A 21,423-nucleotide genomic window follows, 5' to 3' on the forward strand; every position below is an offset into this window, starting at 1 on the left:
GAATCCTTTCTGGAATAAAACTGCTCCGATTTTGTGTATAAATAGCCCCATGCCCAGCCAATTTTCTTCATAATTTCAGCAGATAAAATATATTTTTAGCTTTTAGCAAAAATAACAACATGTCTCTAGTCTTTAATAGTTTTACCAACTTCACTCATGAATGGTGTCGGTCTCTTAATCCCAAGGAGAGAAAAGAATTGGATGTGTTTCACCTGGGGGGTATTTATGGTGTCAAAGGGGTAGATCTTGATTTAGATTTTATTCATACCGCTCTAGAATATTGAGATGTAGATACTCATAGCTTTAGATAAGGGTATGATGAAGTTAGCCCTTTGCCGGAAGAATTCCGTGCTATTTTAGGCTTCGTTGCACTAGATATTGTAGTAATCCCTAAAATAAACGAATATTATTATAAGGATTTTGAGCGCTTCTTCAACTTAAAAGACAAAGATCTAACAAAAATAGTATATGGTAGCATAGTTAATTTGAAGGAATTTGCTCGCCATTATTTTGATAGACCTTATTCTGAATCTTTCCATGTTTATACAAGAAGAGCTTTTCTCTTTTTCATGCTTAATCAATATTTTTTCACTGGTGGTAAAAATAATGGCGGTCAGGCAATTATATCTACTGTTTAAGAGCAAATTGAATCTGGGAGGAATCCAATGCCATTAATAGTAGGAGAGACTATGCTTAGTCTTGATGAATTGAAGAAGAATCCAAAAGCACCTTTCTGGGGATCTCCAATTTTATTACAGGTAGAAAAATAATATTTCTAATTACAGAAATCAAAAATATATTTTTGTAAAGCAATAATAATTTATTTGTATTGAAATTTTTTTTTACAGATGTGGCTAATGGAAAGACTGGAATTAAATAGCCCTCCAGACAATATTGAGAAGTATACTCCAAATTGCTTCGCGAGGAGGAAGAAACGCTTCTCTAAGATGGGGCATCACAAATGGAAGAAGGTCTTTGAGTCTTACAATTTTGCCATCAAGTGGGTCATTCCTTGGTTTGTGTCAACAAGCAGTCTTTCTGCCGTCTTCCAAGTTTGTCCCGAAGGACTTTTTATTATCCCTGCAGGGTAAAAAGACAATACGACCTACTTCAAACAATTCCTTCCGGTGATCTTCGTCGTCCTTATGTGTTCCCTGCCTCTTAGGAAGTAGACAAATTTGATGCTTGAGCGCTAGACCTTTATGGGAAGTGATTACCCAAAAGGTTCCTCCTTCCTTGCCCAATGATGTGAAAAAGTGGCTTATGAAGAAACCTTAAAAGGACGTGAAAAAAATCAGAGTAAAACAGATGTGAAGAGTTGTCTAGGTGACAAAGTGATTCCTGTTAAGGAACGCTTGGGTGAAAGAGTCGAGTTCAAAACACCTACAATCCCTAAGAAGAAAAGTTCTGCGAAAGATAAAGGAAAAAGGAAAGCTGACACCACAGAGAAGAAGGCTTGGGTAAAAAAGAAGCATGGGGTCCTAACTAAGGGAGAAACTATTTACTCCAAGATTGAATGTAGGTCCTCTAAAGGATGCCTACTAGCTAAGGTTATGGATGAGGAAAAAGACGCAGATAAGAATTAGAAGAGGGCTAGGAAAGAGAAAGAAGATTAAGAGCATTGCTTAATTTTCAATTATTTGACTTAGCTTTTAAATTCAAAGTTAATTCATTTATTTAAATTCCATCAATAATGTACTTTATTTTATTAATGAAATTCCAGCTTTTTAATTAAATTGTTTACTTTGAATTTAACTTATTAAAGCAATGAAAACCGAAAAAAACTAATTTTCCAGAAATTTTTTCGTATACAGAAGTCGAAAATTTCCAAAAACACCGAAATATTCCCAAATATTTTAAAGTAAATTGGCGCCATGATTCTGCGACTAGCTCCATCTGCAGTCTGGCGTCAGGCGACGGAGGCTGTCGTCTGGCGCTAATTTTCATCGGCTGGCGCCAGGATCTTTTCCGTGACGCCAATGTGCGTCGATCTTCTGTTGATTTTTTTATTAAGTCTAGGATGCGAGGTTTAAAAAAAGAAGTGGCCGCACCCGTAAAGGGTGCCTATGTATTCTTTCTTAAGGAATCAGGCCAAACGTAGCTCTCTTGAGTGTCCTACTCAAGTAATTATGGGTAGTATTTCTTAAGTTGGTCAAGATTTGTCATGTTCGAGAGCTCATTGCCATCCATGTCAGTTAATTTCGGTGCACCTCCTGACAGGATTGTTTTGACAATGTAGGGTCCAGACCAATTAGGTCTGAATTTTCCTCTTGGATCTAAAATATTTTTCCTTAATGCTTTTAACACCTAGTCTCCTACTCTGATGTTTCTTGTCTTGACCTTCTTATTAAAATGCCTAGCCATACGAGTTTGGTAACATTGAGTGTGATGTAGAGCTTCTAGTCGTTTTTCATCAAGTAGAATTAGCTCCTCATATCTTGGCCTAGTCCATTAAACTTCATCGAGTTTTCTCTCTAATGCGATGCGTAGAGATGGAATCTCTAGCTCGACAGGTTGTACGGCATCCATTCCATAAACCAAGGAAAATGGAGTATTTCCTGTTGATGTGTGAATTGACGTGCGATAACCCCACAATGCGAAGTGAAGTTTGTCACGCCAATCCTTGTAATTTTCCGTCATTTTCTCGATGATAGTCTGCAGGTGTAGAGCAAAGATGGAGGAACATGTTATAAATTAGCGTAGATTTGGCACTTATGGCATCTTTTTACGTATTGATGGCAATCCCTATTCATTGTAGTCCAATAGTATTCTTCTCGCATTATCTTTTGGACAAACATTTTTCCATTTACCTGAGTTCCATAAATTCCTTCGTGGACTATCCTCATTGAACTTTGGGCATCCTTTTTTCCAACACATAAGAGAGATCGACCCTTAGATACTCTTTTGTGTAGCTCGTTGTCTATGAGTACGTATTGGGAAGCCAAGAGTCTTAATGCTCGTTTTGCTCTTTTGTCAGCATGGGGAGGGTATTCTCCTTCGGTGACATAATTGAGTATATCTGTATACCACGGTTCTTCTTCTTCTTCTTCTTCTTCTTCTTCTTCTTCTTCTTCTTCTTCTTCTTCTTCTTCTTCTTCTTCTTCTTCTTCTTCTTCTTCTTCTTCTTCTTCTTTATCCTGGATTACTTCATTGTCTTCTATAGCTTGAATATAGGCTGGTTTGTGCCTTTTTTCTATAGTCAGAGGCATTTGCTCGATTTCCGTAGGAATCATAACCATTGAGGCTAGTCTTGCCAAGGCATCAGCAAATTGATTTTCTTCTCTAGGTAGATATGTGTATTCTACCTTTTATAATTGATTAGTAAGGGTTTCTAGATAGGTTTGGTAAGGGAATAGACTTTCACTCCTTACCTTCCACCACTTGGAGATTTGGTTGATGATCAATGAAGAGTCTCCGAATATCCGTAAATTTTTTACTCCCAATGCCAAAGCTGTTTCAAGGCCTAGCATGCATGCTTCGTATTCAACAGCGTTGTTGGTAACATCGAAATCGAGCGTTATGGAGATTGGAATATGCTCTTCTTTAGGTGATACTAGTAATACTCCAACACCACATCCCTTTTGATTTGAGGCTCCGTCGAAGTACAAGGTCCAAGTATCATCTTCATTTACCATCAAGTCTTCGTCTGGAAATTCATTGTCGTGTATTGGCGTCGAGTCTTCTATTGGAAAGTCTGTTAGAAAATCCGACACCACAGATCCTTTGATAGCTTTTTGTGGCATGAACCTTACATCAAACTAGGATAAGTTGACTATCTATCTCGATATGCGCCCATTGAGTGTAGATTTCTCGAATAAATATTTGAGTGAATCTAATCGGGAAACTACAAAGACTGTGTGCACGAGCATGTAATGTGTTAACTTGGTTGTGGCCCACAACAAAGCGAGACGCAATTTCTCAACACAACTAGAAAACTGTTGTTTCCGACGGAAAAAATCCCTCGAAAAAACGTTGTTTTCCGTTGGAAAACCTGTTTCCGTCGGAAACTGTCGTCGGAGAACCCTTTGAAGGAAAATCAGCCTTTTCCGTTGGAATTTCCGTCGGAAACACTTTTTCGACGAACATTCCGACGGAATCCTTTCGTCGGAATGCATTTTTGGGCACTAGAAAAGTCCGTCGGAAAATTCCGACGAACACAAATCCGTCGGAAACTGATTTTAAGAAATTAAAAAAAACACACCACGCCACCAGGGGCGCGGCGCTTCACCACCTCAGAACACCACCAACCCTAAGCCCAAACCGCCACTCCCTAAACTAACCAAGATCCATCCACCACCACCACCAAACCCTAACCCAGACCCACCCAAATCACCCACTTATCATAATCAAACCCTAACCCAGATTCACTAACCACCACCACCGCACCCTAACCCAGATTCACCAATCACCACCACCGCACCCCAACCCAGATTCACCAACCACCGCCACCGCACCCTAACCCAGATCTTCCCAAACCCTCTTCCCCAGCCTTACCTTAACCGCACCACCACTCACCCTAACCCAAACCAGACCCACCCCCTAATCCTAAATGACCATTTCCACCACCCTAACCCACCCAAATCAATATCTAACACCAAAACAAACCCAGATCTACAACAAATCCAGCCGTACCACCACCGCCAAAAACCACGAATTTCAACCAAAAAAACAAAAAAAAACCACGAATTTCAACCAACAACCAAAAAAACAAAAAAACAAAAAAAAAATTAAAACCAGAAAACATACCTTACCAACCGAAGCTTCCAATTTCAACCCGAATTTGGTTTAATACGGCTAAATTCGACCCTGAAACCTCTAGATCTAGAGGTTTCAGGGTCGAATTTGGCCGTATAAACCATTAATATGAAATAGCAAGATAACTAAGGCGCGGCGCCGGTGAGAATTGAGAAAGAGGAGAAGGAAAGAAGATGAGGAGAAAAAAAAATAAAAGAAAAAAGGGAGAGAGGAGACCGGAGAACTAAGAAGTGAGGAAGAGGAGAGGAGAGAGAGATAGAAACTCAGAGAAGATGGGAACTCAGAGAGATAGAAACTAAGAGAACTGAGAAGTGAGGAGAGGAGAGGAGAGAGAGATAGAAGAGAGGCGGAGTGAGAAGAGAGGAGAGAGAAAGAGAAGTTTGAATATATATGGTGGGAGGGGCGCCGTTTTTAATTAGGGTTTGGGGGGTTTTTTTTTTTTTTTTTTAAAAAAATGAATTTCTGTCGGAAACTTATAATATTCCGTCGGAAATTTTTCGACGGAATATAATTCCGTCGGAAACTTTAATTTCCGACCAAATATTCCGTCGGAAAACACTTACTTTACGACGGATTTTCGACGGAAATTCCAAATTCGTCGCAAATTTCCTACGGAAAATAAATCCGTCGGAAATTAAGTGTTTTCCGACGGATTTTCATGTCCGTCGGAACCGTTCCGTCGGAATTAGACCATTTTCTAGTAGTGCAAGTGGTGTATAGCGTGCTTCATACTCCAGCATCTTTTTGCTTAGATAGTAGATCGCATTTTCTTTGCCTTCTACTTCTTGCGCTAGCATGGCTCCCATTATCTCTTTAGTAACTGTTAAGTATAGCCTAAGAGGTATACCCGGGAGCGCTAGTGCTAATACGGGAGCATTTGCGAGATAGGCTTTGACCTTTTCAAATGCTTTTTGACACTCGTCATCCCATATCACTGGTACATTCTTTTTAAGCTTTTTGAATATTGGTTCACATATTGTTGTCAATTTTGATATGAACCTATTTATGTATTGCAACCGGCCAATAAATCCCTGAATCTGCTTCTCGGTTTTGGGCGGTGGCATTGACATGATTGCCTTGATCTTGGTTGGGTCTATCTCTATTCCTCTAGAGATTATGACATAACCCAAAAGCTTGCCTAGGTGACTCCAAAAGCACACTTAGATGGATTCAACCTCATGTTGTATTTTCTTAGCCTTTCGAAGAATTTTCTTAAGGCTACTTGATGGCCTGGGCGATCTTTTGACTTTACAATCATATCATCCACGTATACTTTAACTTCTTTATGCATCATATCATGGAGCAAGGAAGTCACTGCTCGTTGGTAAGTAGCACCCGCGTTTTTCAACCCGAATGACATTACCGTGTAGCAGTAAGTATCCCATGGTGTTATGAAGGTTATTTTCTCCATGTCTTCTTCTGCCATGAGAATCTGATTATAGCCCGCGTATCCATCCATGAACGAGAGAAGTGCATGATTTGCTGTGTTATCCACCAGAATATCGATGTGTGGTAAAGGGAAGTCGTCCTTTGGACCTGCCTTATTTAGATCTCAATAGTCGACACACATTCTTACTCTTCCATCCTTTTTCGGAACTAGGACGACGTTGGCGACCCATTCGGGGTATTTGGATACCTTGATGAAACCTGCAGTTATTTGTTTTTGAACTTCCTCTTTTATTTTAAAAGCTACGTCGGGTTTCATTCGACGTAACTTTTGTTTTACAGGTTTCATTCCTGGAATTAGTGGTATGGTGTGTTGAGCTATTTCTCTATTAATGCATGGCATAACTTCGTATGACCAAGCGAATACATCGATGAATTCTTTAAGAAAGTTAATTAAATTGGTTCTTTCTTGTTCATTAAGTGTTAGTCCGATTATAACTTCTCTTTTATTGGTTGAATCATTTGAGATATCAACCGTCTCATTTTCTTCAATTATCGGTGTTTTCTTTTCAAGTGTTTCCATTTCTTTAATAAGTTCTTTGTCTTTTTCATTGTCAGTGAAGCAATGCTCGTCATCTTGAGTTAAAGAAGAACACAAGGAGTAAGGAGAAGAAGCCATATTATTAAACTCTGAGATCAGTACATCAAAGAGTGATATGTCCTTAGGGACTTGATCACTAACTATCCTAAAGGAAGAGATAGAAGGAGGGGGTGCAACAACTAAGGACTTAGATGACTCTATAGGGAGAGATTCTGACTCTGACTCTGACTTAGACGACTCTTCGAACATCGGTCCTTGCCCCATTGTGATGGAGATCTTCCTTCCACTTGGAGTAGTTACTTTGACAGTTTTGCGCCACCCTTGTAGTGATCCTTCCGCAGGAGTGATTAGCTTTGAGGGATCGAAGCTTTCGCTTTGTAGGACTGTCTGAATGAGCGAGGAGTTATCCCCTTTGTATGTTGGCTCATCCTTTTCTCGCCCAAATAGTAATCTCATGACATTAAAGTCAAAGCATGGGGGTGCTTTCTCCTTATGGACAGGAGTTGGGATTTCGTCTATGAAATAGCAATCTAAGAAAATTTCAAATTCCGGTTGCCTTATGCCATTTACAACAAATGGTTCGGGAAATTCTTAACATGGATAGTCCTCTCCTTCTCATATAAATTGTCCATTAAGGGTAAGAGGATACTGATCCATTGGTATTGCTTTCTTTAGAATGCGAGCGTCCCTACATGCCTTTGACTTTTCCTGGGCTCACTTAAGATCTTTCCAAGTCGGTTCGAAACCAAGTACGAAAGTGTTTAATTTAGGGAGGCCAGGTGATTCCAGCGGTTTTGCTATTCCTTTCTTCTTTCCTCGGGTCATCCTAAGAAAATGTCCTTGCTTCTTCAGAATGGCGTTCACGATCATATTGGAGTGGGGGTCGTGGCAGAGAGGGGTCCTTTCATCCTCCTCGATTAAGGAGACCTCTTCATTAAAGCCCCACAAGTTTTCATCGTCTTCATCATGCTCCACATTAATTATTGGATTCTCTATAGCTTTAATTCTCATAGGCGAAGCATCGATCGTAATGGGAATTCCTCCAACTATAGCTTTTACTTGTTGGTGAAGGGATGAGGGGACGACCTTTAGGTCATGAAGCCAAGGGCGTCCCAACAATAGATTGAATGAAGCTTTAATATCTACTACTTGGAAAGTAGTAGCGTGTTCTATTGCTCCCGCCGTTACATTCATAGTAATCTTGCCAAGAGCTTGACGACGAGTGTTGTCATAGGCTCTTATTCCTTGCGTTGACGGGGTTAAGTCTTCATCCCTTATGCCTAACATTCTCGCAGTTCTAAGTGGACAGACATTAATGGCTGATCCATTGTCTACAAGAGTCATAGGGACGTTCGTTCTCTTGCAAACCACTGTGAGGTTTAATGCCTTATAATGCTTGTCACCTTCTGGGGGCAAATCCTTGTCGGAAAAGGTGATAAAGTTGATGAAACTAGGGAGATCACTCATGAGTAAATTAGCCAACCCCTCAGGAGTGGTGTCAGAATCTATCCCTATTTTATCCAAGGCATTCATTACGGCCAACCTATGTTCTCAAGACTTTGCTAGAAGCTTCCATACGTTTATTTCAACTTTGGTTTTATTGAACTGTTTAACAATGTCATTATCTTCTATGATAGGTATGGGAACTTGCTGTGTGGTTGGCATGGGTTGTGTCAAAACAGGAGGTTTCATTTTCCCCGATCTTGTGAGGATGTCTATTGATGAATCTTCTTTAACCCAAAAGTCATCCATGGCATATGACACCGAAGGTGGAGGTCCTACCATGTCTTTCAAATAAACGTCTTCTTCGTCGCTGTCCCAAACTCCATTAATATTTGCATCTTCTTCTTGTGGAACTTGGACTAGCTTCTTATCATAATCATTTTCTGAATTAAATCCTTAAATTTAAACAATTTTAAGTAGTGTGACCCCCTGATTAATGATATTGATAGTAAAATCTATATGTCCTTCTTGATGATTCAAATGGTCTCGGTTCGAGTGGTTTGATCTCGCCACTCTAGGAGATCATTTTGAACATTTGTTTATATGGGATCCCAATTAGAGTGTAGAGTCTATTACTCTTCTTGGGTTTATCGGTGACTTGTAAAGGAAAGCGTTTCGCATCATAAGTCGTTCCCATGGGCGTGATCTCTTTCCTAGGTTTATTTTTCGAGAGTGGAACCTCGTCATACTTCTTCTGAAGTTCTTTTACAACTTCGAGGGCTTCACATAGCAAATGCGATCCTTCCATCATAGACAGTGTAAGCAATTGCATATCCTCCTTACTTGCTAATTCTGGAAGGTTATCCATGGTGTCGAAAAATATCTCCTCCTCTTCTTCGATATCATGGATTTCTTTGACAAGTTTAATGAGAGATGAGGGATCAACCTCGTTTTCCTCATCATAGATGGCCAAGGAGTGAGCGAGAGGCGCATTATCAATACTTGGCTTCTTACTGGCAGGGGGCAATGGTAGCTTGTTGTTGTCGATTAACTCTTGGATAGCTTCTTTAAGCTTCTAAAAGTTCTCGATAAGATGACCCCTACCTTGGTGATACTTTCAATGTGCATTGGGGTTCCAGTTGGCCGTTCTCTTCTCGATTGGTGGGTCCCCAAATAGTCCAATAGGAGTTATAAGACCTTTTGCATTTAATCGATCAAATGCGGTGTCATAACTCATACCAATAGGAGTAAAGTTCCTCCTAAATGGTTTCGTTTGTCCTTGATTATTCATATCAAGTTTTCACTTAAGTTAAAAGTGCTAACATTGTTTGAGTGGGTGGTTTTGAAAGAAGAAGGATTGTCATTCTTCTTGCCTTTCCAGCCACTGTTGGAGTTATTTTTGGCAGTTTTCAACTTAGCCAGGTCGTCTTCAATATTAATTCCAATGTCGTAGACGACCTTGAAGTTATGGAGATTATTCTGATATTTGAGATGCTTGGAGTAATTTTCTTGAAGGTTTTTTATGAATAACCTTACGGACTCTTTTACACTGGGCACCTCAATCACCTTGATCCTTGCCGGATATGCTTGACTGTCTCCCATAATACGCTCACTTGGGGACTTCTTACTTAGCTGAGGTTTCTCTCCATTTGTTAAAGAAGGAGGTGAAGCCTTCATTCTCCTTCTGCTTGAGGATTTCAAGTTCCCTATAGTCGGTCTCAACTTGAATATTGCATTTGTATCTAGCAAGGATTTCAAGAACCATTGCTCGCAAACGGTTTCGAGAGATAGTGAGAACAGAGTGGGAAACACTTTCTTGTCGATACCCTTAATACTCATTATTGTTTCGAAGGCTCATAAATGAAAGTAAGGGTTATCAGTTGCTTTGAATTTCGGGATGTCGTTGGCATTGAACTTCTGCGGAAGAAGATCCTTATCCACCGAGACCCCTTGTGAGCTAATCCCTTAAAACTTGTAGTCGCTAGATAGCTTGCTCAGACTCTCTTGCATGTGGTCCAACTGTTGTTGTTTTACAGGATCATCAATCTTGAGGGTTAGAACCTTTAACGCCTCAGTTACGGTAACAAGTTGGTTCTTGAGCTCATTGGCTTCTTCTTGAGTTGCCATTATTGTCCTAGATCTCCTCTTACGAGCGATGGGTTTGTCGAAAAGTTGGCCTTGTAAAAAAAGATTGTCTTTGATTAAATGCCTTTCCTTTCTTGACCACGCGCTGTAAATTAAACCATTTTTTGTTTTAATTATTTGACTCAAATCGACCTTGACTTTACGGTTTTAAAGAGGAAAATTATAAAAATAGGTGCATATTTTTAGCAAAAATAACAAATATATTTTGGCAAAAATAAGGTATATATTATATATTTTTGGGAATCAAGTATGGTATTTAATCAAATGGTTTAAATTGGAGGATGAATATCCGACTTACCCCCCTAAAAAAATGACGGAAAAAACGTGCATACTAGACTCTCTTAGACTTGGTCAAAGTGTGTATTAGTATGTGCGTTATGTGGTGAGTGTAAGTGACATGCTTTGACTTTTGTGTAAGACCATGGGACTTAGTACCTAGACTCAATTATTGACTTAACAAGGTATAATTAACAGTAAAAATTAACCGAATTAATTAGCAAAACTGTTTAATTAGACACAAGGTGATGACTCGAGCAATAAACCGAACTGTCGTCAAAATGATAGGACTGGCGCCTCTTTTTGCAGTGTAGCGCCAGACGACAGGATTGTCGCCAGGCGCTACACTCCACAGAGTGGCGCTACAGTTCAAACTTTGGTGCCATTGATGGAGCGTTGATATGAAAATGTTTTCAGTATTATTACTCAACAGGGGTATGCCTAAAGTCGTACTAAGTCATATCTAATTAGACTTTATTTACTCAAATTAATTAATTAGTTAGGCAAAGTTCTTTTAGTCATGAATAAATTTATTTAATCTTAGCACAAGTCAAACAAATGGTTAGGAAAAATCCCATAAAGTATGCACAACAAATAATGCACAATTAGTCAAGTAGGCACAATATGATGCAATGAGCTTGCAACCTAACCATGGCTCTGGTTCTCTAAAGTTCATGATATAGGTTAGTCAATAGAGAGTCCATGGTTAATTGTCCGGATGCACCGTGCAGAAGCTTAACCGTGAAGGGTTGGCGCGAGTGGATGGGACACCGCGAGTTTAGAAAAACTTGCTTCCATGGTTTGGTGAATTCAACATTCTCGGATGTACCCTTTGTTGCTTAGAGCGTTCAATCAGGTATATGGAGCATGAATTCCCAAAGGGTTATTTCCATATGTAGAACACATATGGGTTTCAGAAAAGTGAGAAAAACTCAATCAAGAAAGTAGGATCGAGCAAACAGTGCTAAAAACTAGTTAAAATTAGAACGCATATTTCTGGCTCGGTATTGGAAGAACTTGGCGCCAGCAAACAGAGGCCAGCGCCACTTTTTGGCTTTAGCGCCTGGCGACAGAGGCTGTCGCCTAACGCTAACGTCAAAACGTTGGCGCTAATCTTTGTTCGCTGACGCTAGTTCCTACATGCCTCATCAGCTTTCTATGCTCGATAAAATTTTCCAGTTTCGCGCAGCGTTATTTCAATCCTAGTTGTGAAAGATATTCCTCAAATTTTCTACGTGTAAAATCCTATGTTTTAACTCATTACGGATGGTCTTTCCAATGAGATCTTTTTTAGTGCATATGACAATAATGTTAATAAAAATTACGCACATGAAATACTTAGAACTTTTCGAGTCTCATCCACTCATTCTAAATCATTGCCGAATTAAATTTCAGGAATTAAAATAGAAATCGTCCCCTGTGGAGTCGCTAAAAAACTGTAGGGAATATTTCAAGCATTATCCCTAGCTTGAACCCCACTGTGATCATACACTAACGTACGGTGGCGTCCAAAGGGATAGAAGATAGAGCAAAAGAGTCGCCAACAAGTTTTAGGAACTTGTAAACCGTTCACAGGGTGAAGGTTACACTCCTTAACGATCCAGGAGATCGTCAACTCCAATAGGTCTTGAACCATGACTGGTAGTTTGGGGATGAAAGTACAAATACAACCTAAAAGAGATTGAACCTGCCCTAATGATAGGTCTCTACTTTATTCTGATCGTATTCATGTGCGCTTTCTGACTAACATGCAATCAATAGGTTTACCCTAAACCTGTTTAATCTATGTTGGTTGAATATTAATGCACAAACAAAACTATTATTGGAGATCACTTGAATTATAATCAAATTAACCCTACACAAGATTATTAATTATCTTATTAAGCGTAATTACAAGTACCAATTCCCTTTAAACATGCATAAAAGGCGTGATCAAGCAATAACAATAAAAAAATAATATCAAGCAACATAATAATCAGAATAATCATTATAATTAAAATAACAATCATAATAATTAAATTAATCATGTTAAAGCATAATATTAATAGCAAGATCCTAGGCGTGATACTAACAAGATATTAATAACAAACCCTAGCATGTCACTAAACAATAAAAATCAAAGCTTTAGCCCTAACATGATACTAACATGAATATTAGGAAAGAATATAAAAGGCATCATACTTTTAATCATACTTGATATTAAAGTTACCCTAGACATGATACTAGGAAGATCAAAATGCCCTAACATAACACTAGGAATCATAATAACAATTTAAGCATAATTTAATTTCTACATTATTATATCAATAAAAACCACTAAAGTACTTACTTGGATGCCTCGTACCTCTTTCTAATAACAAAATACACACGTTAGTAATTTCAAGGAAAACAATAAACAACAATTAAATTAAATAATTGAAAGAAAGATTTGAGACCAAACCCTCAGAAATTAAAACCTTTCACGTCTAGGGCGAAGGCAACTTCGAATAATGCTATGTGTATTTAGGTCTAATGAGTGCGGAATTTTGTTTGTAAAAGAGGGGTAGGTGTCGAAAAGAGGGAGAGAGAAGCTTTAGCTTAGAGAGAGAAAGAATTAAAGAGTATAATAATTGATGATTGTAGATGATTGTAGACGGAGTTTTTAGGAGGCTATATAGAGAGAAAATCAACCAAAAAGATAGAAAATCAAACCAGAGTTCTGACGTGAAAAAACAGAGTTAGTGCCAGACGCTAACATTAGCGCCAGACGCTAATGCTAGTGCTAGGCGCCAAGCTTAGCGCTAGGCGCTAATGCTGGCGCCAGGCGCTAATGCTGGCGTTAGGCGCTAACCAAGTTTTTGACGCGTTTTCTAAAATCAAATAGAATTTAACTGTATAAGAGGATAAAATCGTATTTTCCTCACAAACATTCTTTTATTCTGATTAAAACTCTAAAAAGTCAACAAAAGTCAATTTATCAATGCTAATTGAATTAGGAATGAAAAGAACCTTCTTGAAGAATCTAGAAGACTAAAACCATTCCTAATTGCATTAGGAATGATAAATTCATATTAGGCCCTCCTCTAGATCGTTGGGCCGCATATAATGTTCAAACCGGGCCCAGTTTAGTAATTTGGCCATAACTTCCTCATTATTCATCGGAATCGGGCTTATAATATATCGTTGGAAAGCTCTCTTCAAGACTCATCCAAATACACTATTAATGGACCCATAGCATGGAACAACCAAACTGGATTGGCTGTTTTCTTAAAATAGATTTTCAAAAAACAGAGAGAAAAGAAAAGAAATTAAAACTATCCGCAACACTAGACTTTCCACACTTTCACTTCATTCGATTATGATTTGACGTGAAAGGTACTCATCACCGGTCTTGGTTTTGGGGAGACACAAATGGGTGTCTACAATAGTATATAGAATACAATGTAGAATTTTATTATTGAGTTCGAACACCTCTTGTACTTACTGGAAAAAAAAAATTGTTACATTTTTGTTGTACTAGCTTGTTGATTAATTATATCATGAATATTCTTATGCTAGCTAGTTATCATTGAAGTAAATATGGGTTGAAAAAGATTGAAGTTTGAAGGAATGTTTGAATTCGAACACCTCTTGTAATTACTGAAAAAAATCAAGTATTGACTTGTTGTTGACCTTATTTTTTGATAATATATAGTGGAGGACTTACACGTGTGCACACTGAGTCACGTGACTCAGCAGTGCCAAAAAAAAGGAAAAAAAAAAGAGAAAACGGCCTAAAGGCCCAAAACGCGTGGAACTGAAACGGAAACCTCACAACCCTAAATCGCTCTCCCAAATCAGCCGCTACAACGCTACTTGCCTACTTCGCCGGCGACGTCAACCACGCTTGAGGCCAGAGTAGCCAAAGTTTAGTAACTTAGTCAGTCGTTCGACGCACAACGCCAACAACTCGAGGCCTTTAGTCCCTCAACTTCAAAAGCCCATCTCGACTACTATCCTTCAAGGCTTCAACTCGACCGTCGTGCCGCCCTCGAAATCTACGCCACCGAGCAGTCGTCAGTCGAGCATGGAGCACCGAGCCACTGTGAATTGAGCAATTGAGCAAGTAGCCAAGCAACAAGGTATTTATACCTTTTAAGTTTTAAGTTTTAATTTGTTTTGTTAATTATAATTTGTATAATGTTAGTCATTTGTTTGATTAAATTGAAATGAATTGTTGATTTTTTGTTCATTATTGATTTATTGTGTTAATTACTTAATTGATTATAATTTCAGTCATTTATTGATTTATAAATTATAATTTCATAGTCTTGAAAATTTGTAATTGATAGTTAGTTTGTTGTAATGTTGTTCATTGTCACATTGTGGATTTGACATTTGTGGTGTTGAATTGTTGAAATGCAGAATTGTTGAGTAGTCTTGAGTACTATTGGACTATTGGTACTTTGTAGTTTGTAGCCTTTCGTGCATTCAAAAGCTGCCCATTATCTGCATATATCGTTTGCAAAGTTGTCCAAGTGATGATATTTGAATGTATCATGTGTATTCAAATGAACTGATTGATATTTGGGTCAGAGTAGTTGATTAGTTGGTTATTTGATTCAGATTTGATTGATATTTGAATGTATTACGTGTATTCAAATGAAATGAAATTATGTATATATGATTGTATAAATGAATTGCTGAATTTTTTGTAATTGTTTATTTGCTTAATTTATTTTCAGAATGAAGCGGAAACGTACTCCAAATAAAATGCAAAATATCGCTAGTTTCTTCACTCCACATCATATTAATGAACAACATACCTCTCCCACACACAATTCACCTCAAATTTCCCCTTAAATATCACCTCAAAATTCCACTCACAACTCCCCTCAAAATGAAGTGGAACACACTAGTCCTCTTAATGCTTCGGGAGATGGTGTTAGATTAAGTGAAAATGATCTTGCCAATCTTCCTCACGACCCAGGATTGCGAAGAAAGATGAGTGATTTCCATCCTGATGATAGAGACATAGTGAGGAGAACTTACATTCAAAAAGAGCCATGCCAACCTAAAAACCATGTATTTCCTCAAAGACTCATTGCTCCTAAAAAACGCCATTTTTGTGTGAAGTGGTTTGAAACTTGGGGTTCTTGGCTTGAATATAGTATGGAAAAGGATTCTGCCTATTGTTTCATTTGTTACTTATTCAAGGATGAAAATGCATTTGGAGGTGATGCATTTGTTATCGATGGTTTTCGATCTTGGAATAGATTAGACATACTAAAAGCTCATGTTGGTAAGCACATGAGTGCTCACAACAATACCGTGTTAGCTATGGATATGTTAAAGAAACAAAAGTCAAGCATCACCACTGCATTTTCAAAACAAAGCAAGGAGTCTATGAGTAGCTATAAGAAGCGATTGGAAGCATCAACTATTTCTGTACAATGGCTTTTAGTTGGAGCATTGCCTTTTTGAGCTCACGATGAAAAAGAAACTTCTTCAAACAGAGGTAATTTTCTTAGACTTTTGACTCTTGTTTCAGACTTACATCCTGGTTATTCAAAAGTTTTTTTGAAAAATGCTCCTAATAATTGTCAACTTACTTCTCCGATTGTTTAAAAAGACATCATAAATGCACGTGCAAAAGAAACTACTAAAGCAATACTTGAAGTTCTTAATGGTGGTGTTTTTGCTATTCTTGCTGATGAGTTGGCTGATATTTCTGATAAGGAACAAATGGCTATTTGTTTGAGATATGTAAATAAAGAAGAAGTGTGTGAGCATTTACTTGGTATTGTGCATGTTGGGGATACAACTTCTTTAACTCTTAAGGTTGCTATTGAGTCATTATTAATTAACCGTTATTTGTCTTTCTCTCAAGTAAGGGGTCAGGGTTATGATGGGGCTAGTAATATGCAAGGTTTGATTAATGGCCTTAGAACCTTAATAGAGAAAGAATGTAAACAAGCATACTTTGTTCATTGCTTTGCTCACCAACTTCAGTTGACTCAAGTTGCACTTTCTAGAAAGAACCCTGATTGTGCTTGGCTTTTTAGTGACATGCTTGCTCCTCTCTTGAATTTTGTGGGTTGCTCGCCAAAGAGGAAAGAATTTCTTCGTGAAAAACAAGCTCAAGCAGTTGTTGATGTGTTATCCTTAGGTGAACTTGAAACAGGTCCGGGTTTAAATCAAGAACGGGGGTTAGGAAGACCTTGTGACACCCGTTCGGGTTCCCACTTTAAAACACATGTTAATGTTCTTGATATATTTCTCCTTCAAGCCTTGGCTCACTTGATGAGATTGCTAAAGCTGCCGAAGCAAAAGCACAAAGTATTATTGGTTGGTTAATGACTTTTGATTTTGTGTTTGTGGCTCACTTAATGGTTACTATGTTTGCAATTACAAATGAGTTGAATGTGGCTTTACAAAAACATGATCAAGATATTGTTAATGCAATGGCCATGGTTAACGTAACCAAGACTAATTTGCAAGAGTTGAGAGATGAGGGATGGGATTCCCTTATGGAGAAGATCTTGTCTTTCACAACCAAATATGAGATTAAGGTTCTAGATATGAATGCGACATATGTTGTTCCCGGGAGAAGGATGTTTAGAGGTAAGCGTCTGGGAGTGTCAAATCTTCATCATTTTCGAGTTGAGGTGTTTATAAGTGTCATTGATCTTCAGTTACAAGATCTTGAAAATTGATTTCCCGAGATAAGTAAATAACTTTTTGTGTGTATGTCTTGTTTTATTTCAGTTAATCGATTCTCTTCTTTTGACAAATTTAAATTGACCAAGCAAGCAACATTCTATCCAAATGAATTTTCAAACTCTGAATTGATTTACTTTGAACACATTTCAAAATTTCTTTGTCACTGTTAGAGATGATGAAAGTTTTTGGAATTTGAAGAGTCTTAGTGAGTTATCAAAATTAAAGAAACTCGTTGAGACGGGATTGTCCGAAACTCATAGTAGAGTATACTTGCTTTTGAAGTTGGTGTTGGTTCTCCCCGTTACAACTGCAAGTGTTGAAAGAGTATTTTCTGGTATGACGATCGTGAAATATAAATTGCTTAATAGCATAGGAGATCAAATGTTGAATGATTGTTTGATTACTTTTCTAGAAAGTGATTTGTTTTCGAATGTCAAAATAGATCACATTATTGATCGATATCAAAATATGAAAACTCGTCGTGAAAAATTGTAATAGTTTATTGTACTATGTGCTTGTAATATATTATTTGTAGTACTTTCAGTTTGTAAGATGAATTATTTAAGTACTATTTGGTTGTAGTATGAATTTTTTTTTTGTTTTGGTTGAAATGAAGGTGGTTGTATCCAAAAATAGAATTTTGTTAATATTTTTGGATTCGAAGTTTATTTATACTTTTACATGTGATCAATTATTCAGGGTGACTCACAAGTTTAGAAATCCTGGATCCGCCACTGAGAATATATCTTGAATATATTGTCATCATTGAAGCAAACATGAGATGAAGAAGATGAAAGATTAAATGAAAGTGGAAAAGTGATTACAAAAAAAAAAAAAAAAAAAAAAACAACAACAACTAGTGACTAGTTAGAATGGAGTCATTTAATTTGTAATGTGAAGTTGGTGCACCCAGGTGCATCATGCGCATGGTGAATCCGGAAAGAACATTAGTTATATTTAAAAGAACATGGGCGAAAAAAGAACATTATAGATATTTATAAAGAACGCGAGCATAATATGTTCTTTAAGTTTGATTATTATGTTCATTGAGTTTATGTTCTTTACAATATACAATATGTTCTTTAATGTATGTACATAAAAAATAAAAATAAAAAAAACATAGAAAAAATTTCTAAAAAAAGTTAACCCAAGTAACCCGGATAAAGAACATGTTCTTTAATATATTATCATGTTGTTTTTTGTAAAGACTTTATAATCTTTGGGCACTAGAGGTGATCAAAGTTAGACCGGCCCGGCCCGATTTTAGACGGGTTTTGGGAAGAATTTTTTCGCCCCCAAAATTGGGTCGGTCCCGGCCCGTAATTTAATTTTTTGAGCCGGTTTGGGAATGCATATTTATGAATTTTAGTTGATTATTTTTTACTCGACTAGAAAAGCCCGCATGGCCGGACCATTTTAGGCGGATTTGGGCACAAAAATTTCGACCCAAAACTTCGCCCGACTCGATAAATGAGCTGATTTTTTAATCTAGGCCCGACCCACCCAATGATCATCTCTATCTTTGTCAAACACAAGCATGTTCTTTTTTGTCAAATGTAATGTTCTTTTTCAAACACGTTCAACTACTCGAGTAACCATGAAAAATAACATAATGTTATTTTTTAAAAGATTTTATGTTCTTTGTAATGTCATATTCTTATCAAACACAAACATGTTCTTTTGCTAAACACAGTTATGTTCTTTTTCAAACACTAGAATGTTCTTTTTTTGGCCCATGTTCTTTAAAATATGTCTAATGTTCTTTCCGGGTGCACCATCAGTGGCGGATGTAGAATATTTAAGGTGGAGGGGCACTAAATAAAAAATAAAAATAAAATGCTTGTATAAAGACTTGAACCCAAGACATTTAATTCAAATTCAATGCACTATCACTATGGCAAAGCTAATTTGAAGTTTTTTTATTGCATTAAAATTGTATTTAACCTATAAATTTACACCTGTTACTTAATAAAATTTTAAAAAATAAAATAATGGCGGGCCGGTGCCACCCAGGCCCCTTCATAGCTCCGCCATTGGCACCATGCGCATGGTACACCCGGGTGCACTATACTATTTTCATTAATTTGACAGTATGTCAATATGTCATTTGTGGGATAGAAGATTTGTACCCATGGAAGGGTGAGAAAGTACGTAGACAGAATAGAGAGGACAATATTAGATCATACATGAATGAGAATATTCGGCGTACACTAAAATTAGAGCATATATAGGGGATAAAATGAGCTGAAATACTTAAAATTCCAACAAACATAACACATACACACAACTGAAAACATAATTAAGAAGCGTCACTTCATCACCAAGACACCAAATGTGTCAATTTGTCTTCATTTCTTCCCTCTCATACTAAAATTTTAGGATGTTACAGAATTAAAAACTTATACACGCATTATTTTCATAGCAACCATAGTACACTAAATGTTGCATCCTTTCCAGCATAAAGCACAACACCTACCAAACGGATATCAAATTGCATGATAGGGCAGTGAACATTAATAAACTCAGTTATTAATTTGTTCCTTTGGTGGATAGTGACCGCCATGGCCATGGCCATGACCGTGACCTCCATGACTGTAACCATAACCTCCATGGCCATAACCATAGCCCTCTGGGTTCACATTACTTTCCTCTTTCTTTGGCTGATAATGACCATGTCCATGTCCATGACCATGGTCATGACCCTGAGGATATCCGTAACCTTCAAGGTTAACTTCATCCTTCTCCAGTAGACCATGCCCATGCCCATGACCGTGACCATAACCTTTAGGGTTAACATCATCCTTCTCTGATAGGCCATGACCATGACCGTGACCGTGACCATGATGATATCCATAACCTTCAGGGTTAACCTCTTCCTTCTCTAGGAGACCATGACCATGGCCATGCCCATGCCCATGACCATGATGATATCCATAACCTTCAGGGTTAACTTCTTTATTCTCTAAGAGACCATGACCATGTCCGTGGCCGTGACCATGACCATAACCTTCAGTGTTAACTTCTTCACTCTCTAAGAGACCATGACCGTGACCATGTCCATGGCCGTGACCACGACCATAACCTTCTGGGTTAACTTCTTCACTCTCTAAGAGACCATGACCATGACCATGTCCGTGGCCATGACCATGACCATAACCTTCGCGGTTAACTTCTTCCTTCCCTTGGAGACCATGACCATGGTGATAACCATAACCTTCAGTGTTAACTTCTTTCTCATCTTCTATAGGCCCATGACCGTGGCCATGACCATGACCGTGTCCTCCATGATACCCATCCGTAGATTTTACTTCTGCGCGCACAAATAAAATAAATAAGAAACATATTAAAACACAAATCAATGTATGCTTAATTCTAATATATTTACATAAGAGCATTTTTTGCACCCATTAATTCGTCACACAACATGAATTTCAGGAAGAGGGATACATGAATGATATATTGCATTACATTATATTGTTAAATATTTTCCTATAATTTAGTACAGTAGCAAGGTTATTGGACATATAATTTGCATACGAAATGCCACCACCTTTGTCTTAGAGTAATCTAACTTTTAATGGGATAAATAAATCCAAACGTAGATTGTATAAAGTATAAACATCGTTCATCTTATATTTGAATATCTTCAAAGATAAGTGAAAGAGAACAACTTACGAGTAGTCTCAGCTAGCTCACGAGCAGAAACCTCGGAAGAAATAAATAGAAAAGAAGCAAAAACAAGGCAAAAAACAACAAAGGGCATTGAGGAAGCCATCTTAGAAATTGTAAGTAAAATTGTTTGAGGTTATAAAGCTATGGAGTAAACTAAACTCTATTTATAGATAGTTTACACCCCAAAGTTGGGGCTACACTTTGAAATTAATACGAGTATTGCTTCACAAGGGTCAATATTAAACCAGATTTTTTTTTTTTTTTTTTTTTTTTTTGAAAACCTATTAAACCAGATTTTGTCGTGTAGATATGCTATTAACCAAAAAAATAAATAAATAAATAAATAATCCTGGTAGGTAGAGAAATGAAAAGCTACTAAATACTTAGTAGGTGTTTTATTGATTAGTTGAATTATGCTAAGAACTTTTAAAGGTGAATAAAATTTTCTAAAATATGAGTTTGAA

General features: G+C 37.6%; 2 protein-coding genes across 2 annotated transcripts; one reads left to right on the top strand and one right to left on the bottom strand.

Annotated features, from left to right (window-relative positions):
• The first annotated feature begins 15,568 nt into the window (after positions 1-15,568).
• Positions 15,569-17,280, top strand: LOC110713572 (zinc finger MYM-type protein 1-like). The gene is made up of 3 exons (XM_021892021.1): positions 15,569-15,866; positions 16,197-16,773; positions 16,854-17,280. Exons 1-3 carry the CDS (start codon positions 15,569-15,571, stop codon positions 17,278-17,280), a joined length of 1,302 nt encoding a protein of 433 aa, XP_021747713.1.
• A 2,213-nt stretch (positions 17,281-19,493) lies between these two features.
• Positions 19,494-21,115, bottom strand: LOC110713654 (cold and drought-regulated protein CORA-like). Its single transcript, XM_021892114.1, has 2 exons — positions 20,963-21,115; positions 19,494-20,597 (listed from the first exon to the last, which is right to left on the bottom strand). Exons 1-2 carry the CDS (start codon positions 21,060-21,062, stop codon positions 19,810-19,812), a joined length of 888 nt encoding a protein of 295 aa, XP_021747806.1. The 5' UTR covers positions 21,063-21,115; the 3' UTR covers positions 19,494-19,809.
• Positions 21,116-21,423: the final 308 nt, after the last annotated feature.

This window comes from Chenopodium quinoa, unplaced genomic scaffold (assembly GCF_001683475.1).
Source record: "Chenopodium quinoa cultivar QQ74 unplaced genomic scaffold, ASM168347v1, whole genome shotgun sequence".
NCBI lineage: Eukaryota > Viridiplantae > Streptophyta > Magnoliopsida > Caryophyllales > Amaranthaceae > Chenopodium > Chenopodium quinoa.

Coding starts and splice junctions, on each gene's coding strand:
- LOC110713572 (XM_021892021.1), top strand. CDS start 15,569: ATGAGTGATTTCCATCCTGATGATAGAGACATAGTGAGGAGAACTTAC. Junction 15,867..16,196: donor CATACTAAAAGCTCATGTTG/GTAAGCACATGA, acceptor TTGTTTAAAAAG/ACATCATAAATGCACGTGCA. Junction 16,774..16,853: donor GGTTTAAATCAAGAACGGGG/GTTAGGAAGACC, acceptor TTCTCCTTCAAG/CCTTGGCTCACTTGATGAGA.
- LOC110713654 (XM_021892114.1), bottom strand. CDS start 21,062: ATGGCTTCCTCAATGCCCTTTGTTGTTTTTTGCCTTGTTTTTGCTTCT. Junction 20,598..20,962: donor TGAGCTAGCTGAGACTACTC/GTAAGTTGTTCT, acceptor TTGTGCGCGCAG/AAGTAAAATCTACGGATGGG.